The sequence below is a fragment of the Salmo salar genome, chromosome ssa14, assembly GCF_905237065.1.
Source record: "Salmo salar chromosome ssa14, Ssal_v3.1, whole genome shotgun sequence".
Lineage (NCBI taxonomy): Eukaryota > Metazoa > Chordata > Actinopteri > Salmoniformes > Salmonidae > Salmo > Salmo salar.
In genome coordinates, this window is record NC_059455.1 from 38,129,648 (window position 1) to 38,135,727 (window position 6,080).

Genomic DNA, 6,080 nt, shown 5'->3' on the forward strand with positions numbered 1-6,080 from the left:
TCACACGATGCACACCAATGATGACATTGGAAACACTTATCTTCCTCTATCTGTTTTACTACAAAACCTAAATAACACACAATTATCACATATGTTGATGTTGGGGTGGTGCTGCAGATGATGAATATGAAGTTGAAAACATTTGACATTTCCCTTTAATGCACATTGAACAAATTCAAATGCTGATGTAAGGGAATGTCTATGGCAACATATTCAATTAAAAATGTTTGTTTTTGCAAGGTACAGTTTTTCTTTGTCATGGCATCAATTAAAAATTCAATCACCTCCCCAATGCACATACAGTTGAAGTCGGAAGTTTACATACACCTTAGCCAAATACGTTTAAACTCAGCTGATTTATTTCAGCTTTTATTTCTTTCATCACATTCCCAGTTGGTCAGAAGTTTACATAGACTCAATTAGTATTTGATAGCATTGCCTTTCAATTATTTAACTTGGGTCAAACATTTCAGGAAGCCTTCCACAAGCTTCCCACAATAAGTTGGGTGAATTTTGGACCATTCCTCCTGACAGAGCTGGTGTAACTGAGTCAGGTTTGTAGGCCTCCTTGCTCGCACACGCTTTTTCAGTTCTGCCCACACATTTTCTATGGGATTGAGGTCAGGGCTTTGTGATGGCCAATCCAATACCTTGACTTTGTTGTCCTTAAGCCATTTTGCCACAACTTTGGAAGTATGCTTGGGGTCATTGTCCATTTGGAAGACCCATTTGCGACCAAGCATTTAACTTCCTGACTGATGTCTTGAGATGTTGCTTCAATATTTCCCCGTAATTTTCCTACTTCATGATGCAATCTATTTTGTGAAGTGCACCAGTCCCTCCTGCAGCAATGCACCCCCACAACATGATGCTGCTACCCCCGTGCTTCACGGTTGGGATGGTGTTCTTTGGCTTGCAAGCATCCCCCTTTTCTTCCAAACATAGCGATGGTCATTATGGCCAAACAGTTCTATTTTTGTTTCATCAGACCAGAGGACATTTCTCCAAAAGTACAATCTTTGTCCCCATGTGCAGTTGCAAACTGTAGTCTGACTTTTTTATGGCGGTTTTTGAGCAGTGGCTTCTTCCTTGCTGAGTGGCCTTTCAGGTTATGTCGATATAGGACACGTTTTACTGTGGATATAGATACTTTTGTACCCGTTTCCTCCAGCATCTTCACAAGGTCCTTTGCTGTTGTTCTGGGATTAATTAGCACTTTTCGCACCAAAGTACGTTCATCTCTAAGAGACAGAACGCGTCTCCTTCCTGAGCGGTATGACGGCTGCGTGGTCCCATGGTGTTCATACTTGCATACTACTGTTTGTACAGATGAACGTGGTACCTTCAGGCGTTTGGAAATTGCTCACAAGGATGAACCAGACTTGTGGAGGTCTACAATTTTTTTCTGAGGTCTTGGCTGATTTCTTTTGATTTCCCCATGATGTCAAGCAAAGAGGCCCTGAGTTTGAAGGTTGGCCTTGAAATACATCCACAGGTACACCTCCTATTGACTCAAATGATGTCAATTAACCTATCAGAAGCTTCTAAAGCCATGACATTATTTTCTGGAAATTTTCCAAGCTGTTTATAGGCACCGTCAACTTAGTGTATGTAAACTTCTGACCCACTGGAATTGTGATACAGTAAATTATAAGTGAAATAATCTGTCTGTAAACAATTGTTGGAAAAATGACTTGTGTCTTGCATAAAGTAGATGCCCTAACCAACTTGACAAAACTATAGTTTGTTAACAAGAAATTTGTGGAGTGGTTGAAAAACGGGTTTTAATGACTCCAACCTATCACAATAATTCTACATACCGTTCATTTATATTGGTTGTTTGTGTTTATGTGTGTATTGTATTTGTATTTACAGTGGTGACAGAAAATTGCAATGTTTTTCAGTCTGTCAGTAATGGGATTAGCTAGTGTGAAATGTCAGGGCTTTGAATTCCGTCTCCTAAGATTAGTGTCTGTCAGAAGCCTCCCAGCATGACAATAAATTCATTTTGATTGGTTGACAAAGGAGCGAACGTCTTGATCAGTGAATTAAAGCCCACAGAACTGAGACTTATTCTGAGACAGTGTTCTGCTGTCAACGACTGTCTGCTACAGTTTGACAAGTACTTGCCAGAAAAATATGTACAAAAGAAAAATGAGGACAAAACTCTGTGCGCAGTGCTCAAAACTGAGTTTCTGGCAGGGCATAAGAGAACGTCTTTCACTTTGATACGTTTATGGGCTCCTAACAAACACACCTCAAATCTGTCTCTCTCTCAATTAGGATGTCTCTGCTTTTCATCAGCAAACTGTTCCAGGACCTGCAATCTGTTCCATCTCCAATTATACACTGCAATCTAATCTGTTTTATCACAGATCTATAATCTGTGGGGTGTTCTGATTCCAGAACATTACAACCTCATCTATTTTATAGAACCTGCAATCTGTTCCAAACTCCAAAGTCCATCATATCCCATCTATAATATCTATCATAAATCTATAACCTCTAACCTGCAATTAATACATTCCTTTGCCAAAACATTGCAATCTCATTTGTTATTTATCACTCTTTAGAATCTGATCTGATCTAGTTGCAGAGTTTTAGCTTTCTAACCCGAATACAGGCCCATTTACTGCAGAGTCAGGCCGTTTAATGGATATTGGTGAAAGCATAGAGCCAGAACCAGAACTAGGTCCAGGGCAGACATGTGCTGTGTCTGTGCACATGGGAGTGATTAGAGCGGTGGAAATCATGAACTGAAATATATGACGTGTTTTAGGGAGAAACTCACTGGCTTGCCCAGAGTCCTCCTTATTACAGAATGGGAACACTGAGAAGAGTTGGTCTGTTTTATTGTCTTCCTCTTTTTACTGATGACTAGTGCAGCTTTCAGCCCAGCCAGCAGAACCGCAAGGCTGTGCTGGAGAAAACACTGGTTAAGGAAAAAGAAAAGGAGATGCTTATCTGTTGCCGTTATGAAATATTATGGTAGATTACAGTAATAGAGAATAAGATTAAGCTCTTGGGTAATACAATATAGCAATATAATCCTTGACATCAGGCAAATAATGTTTAGGTACTGAAGGATAAAACATCTAAAAATGTGGCAATAACAAAAGTGGAAAGATTTATAAAGGAGAATGAATACACAGAGGTAGAGGAGAATAAAGGAATGAGATAACTGGTTTACGCTGTAATTTGAAGCGTTTTTATATTCTCTCTTGCCATTAGCCTTATCTCTCAGGGACAGATGCACGGAATGGAAATGGTAGTAGCATCTGTCAACTGTGGGATACGACTAACAAGGAACTTTGTTCCGGTACGCTGATTCTTTGTCACTGATCATTTGGACAAATCACAATTTCGCAGGTGCTCGCATCTTTTTTGAATTTCCAAAGGGGAGGGGACATTTAGCCCATAGATGGAGACTTATCTAGTCTCGTTAGACTTAACACATCTCCCCCAAGAACTTAATCGAGCATCTGATGCAGTTACACAAGATTTTAGTTCTAGGTGTCCGAGATTAGCCTTGTGATTCCTTTCTCTTGTCTCCTCTCTCCCCTACAGGTGTCATACAGCAGAGTCTGCTGATCGAGCCGGAGAGCCTGGTCTCCCTCAACCTGCTGGTGGCATCTGCAGTCTCAGCCTTCACCATCGGTGCGGCGCTCTCGGGCCTGGCTGTCTGCTGGATTATGGCCCACAAGCCTGGCAACCGTCGCCACGGCAACAACACCCCCCAGTCCACTATCCAGCGCCAGGAGAGGGGGATGTTGACATCAGGAGGAGGGATGGGGGGATCGGTCCTCAGTGTGACCCGTCAGGGAGGAGGGGATAGACCCTGCTCTCAGGGCGGGGAGACCCTGTTTGTGATGCCCAACGGCTGGGGGAAGTCAGGGGAGCTGGACCCAGGGTTCCTGCCTACTCCGGAGCACACGCCTCAGCAGAAAAGACGCGGGCTCAGGCTGTCCGATTCTGGATCAGGGGGGTGGGATAACAGCCAGACCTACCTGGGAGGGAGTACCATGGGGCTGGCGTCTCCCTGCCCTCTCCCTTGCCCCCCACACCCCTCCACCGCCGTCTACCTGACCACCAGACTATTTCAGGGGGGAGGAGGAGGGAGGCATGGGGGTGAGGAGCGAGGAAGAGGAGGGGAGACGCCTCGCCAGCACTACGTGTGCCTGAGCAAGCCCCGGGGGGAAAAGGGCAGAAGTGGGACACCAAAGTCTGCGCTTCGTAAGTCGGCAGGGGAGTACGTGTACCCCATGACCCCCCAGGATTCTCCGGATAGGAGGAGGGTGGTGTCAGCCCCCAGCGCCCCTATGGAGTTTGGGGAGCCCCTGCCACTCCGCTGGCCTCCCCAGGAAGGCTACATCCTCAGCAGCCAGGGCATGGTCCCTGTACCTCCATCCTCCATGCCCACCCCCAAAGGCCAGCAGTATGTGGCCCAGCACCACACCCCCGGGCCGGGCAGGTCTCAGCTGAGAGGGGCCTTGGGGAGAGGAGAGCTGGGGGAGCTGGTGGATCTCAGCCAGCTGCTGAGTAAGAAGAGTTCCAATGAGAGGACTCACAACGGGCAGTGATCAAGCAGGGAAACCATGTCTCTTTCTACATCGTTCTCTTTCTGTCTGTTCTACCTTTTCTCTCCCTCTCTCTTTCTCTCTGACCTCTTTCTCTGTCATTGTCATTTAGTCCTCCCGATATCTCTGTATCTCGCTGGCGGACTCCTGAGGCTGTTCTCGCTGGCGGACTCCTGAGGCTGTTCTCGCTGGCAGACTCCTGAGGCTGTTCTCGCTGGCAGACTCCTAAGGCTGTTCTCGCTGGCAGACTCCTAAGGCTGTTCTTGCTGGCAGACTCCTGAGGCTGTTCTTGCTGGCAGACTCCTGAGGCTGTTCTCGCTGGCGGACTCCTGAGGCTGTTCTCGCTGGCGGACTCCTGAGGCTGTTCTCGCTGGCGGACTCCTAAGGCTGTTCTCGCTGGCAGACTCCTGAGGCTGTTCTCGCTGGCGGACTCCTAAGGCTGTTCTCGCTGGCGGACTCCTGAGGCTGTTCTCGCTGGCTAGAGTCCTGAGGCTGTTCTCGCTGGCGGACTCCTAAGGCTGTTCTCGCTGGCGGACTCCTGAGGCTGTTCTCGCTGGCGGACTCCTGAGGCTGTTCTCGCTGGCGGACTCCTGAGGCTGTTCTCGCTGGCGGACTCCTGAGGCTGTTCTCGCTGGCTAGACTCCTGAGGCTGTTCTCGCTGGCGGACTCCTGAGGCTGTTCTCGCTGGCGGACTCCTAAGGCTGTTCTCACTGGCGGACTCCTAAGGCTGTTCTCACTGGCGGACTCCTGAGGCTGTTCTCTCTGTGAGTGGTTGATGCTGCTATCACTCATACCCTGCTTGGCTGTGATTGGTCAGTGAAAGTGAGGTTGTTGCTGTGTCTGCATTGCAGAGCTGCCTCTCCCCTCTGGCTGCTTAGAGATGGGAGAGAGAGGAGGAGAGAGAGGGAGAGAGGGATTGAAAGAGGTGAGAAAGAGGGATGGAGATGGAAAGAGAAAAGGGAAGGAAGAGTTTGCTAGACAGCGGAATTCTTTCAAAAGAACACATTAAGAGAGAACCATAAATAGGAAGGAACATTCAAGGAGACCCAGAGACAGACACTTCCCTGTGCAGCAAACAGGGCAACAAGGACTGACTGAACAACATGGCCACAGAGCCCACTGTCAGGTGTCAGAAGACGAGACCCAGTGGACATCACTCCTACACAATGTACTTTGTCCACCTTCCAGTGCAGACTGATTGGCACTCTCTGACAATAAGACAATGGAGGACACTGAAACATGAATTGTAAACACATTACTTTGAAGCATCTTGCTGCAGGTGAATGAAGAAGACACCCCCCTGGGCTCACACGTCAGTTCAACGCCTACTTTTGATTTACACTTGATTTACAACTCAACCAAAACTGGGATTTGGTTCATAATAACGTGAATTTAATGTGAAATCAAGAACAAAAAATGTCACCAGGTCATTGGATTTAGGTGAACAGTTGGGTGAAAAAAAGACCAATTGCCCTTACGTTGATTCAATGTCATCACATAGAT

The 6,080-nt window shown here is 46.9% G+C and overlaps 1 protein-coding gene across 3 annotated transcripts in view; it reads left to right on the forward strand.

Moving 5' to 3' along the window:
• The window catches only part of LOC106569517 (semaphorin-6B), a 74,940-nt gene extending 70,137 nt beyond the window's left edge, over positions 1–4,803 (forward strand). For all 3 annotated transcript variants that reach the window (XM_014140952.2, XM_045694343.1, XM_045694342.1), the window contains one exon: positions 3,568–4,803. In XM_014140952.2, coding sequence (XP_013996427.1) covers positions 3,568–4,580 — 1,013 coding nt within the window. In that variant the 3' untranslated portion in view covers positions 4,581–4,803. The remainder of the gene's footprint in view (positions 1–3,567) is intronic.
• Positions 4,804–6,080: the final 1,277 nt, after the last annotated feature.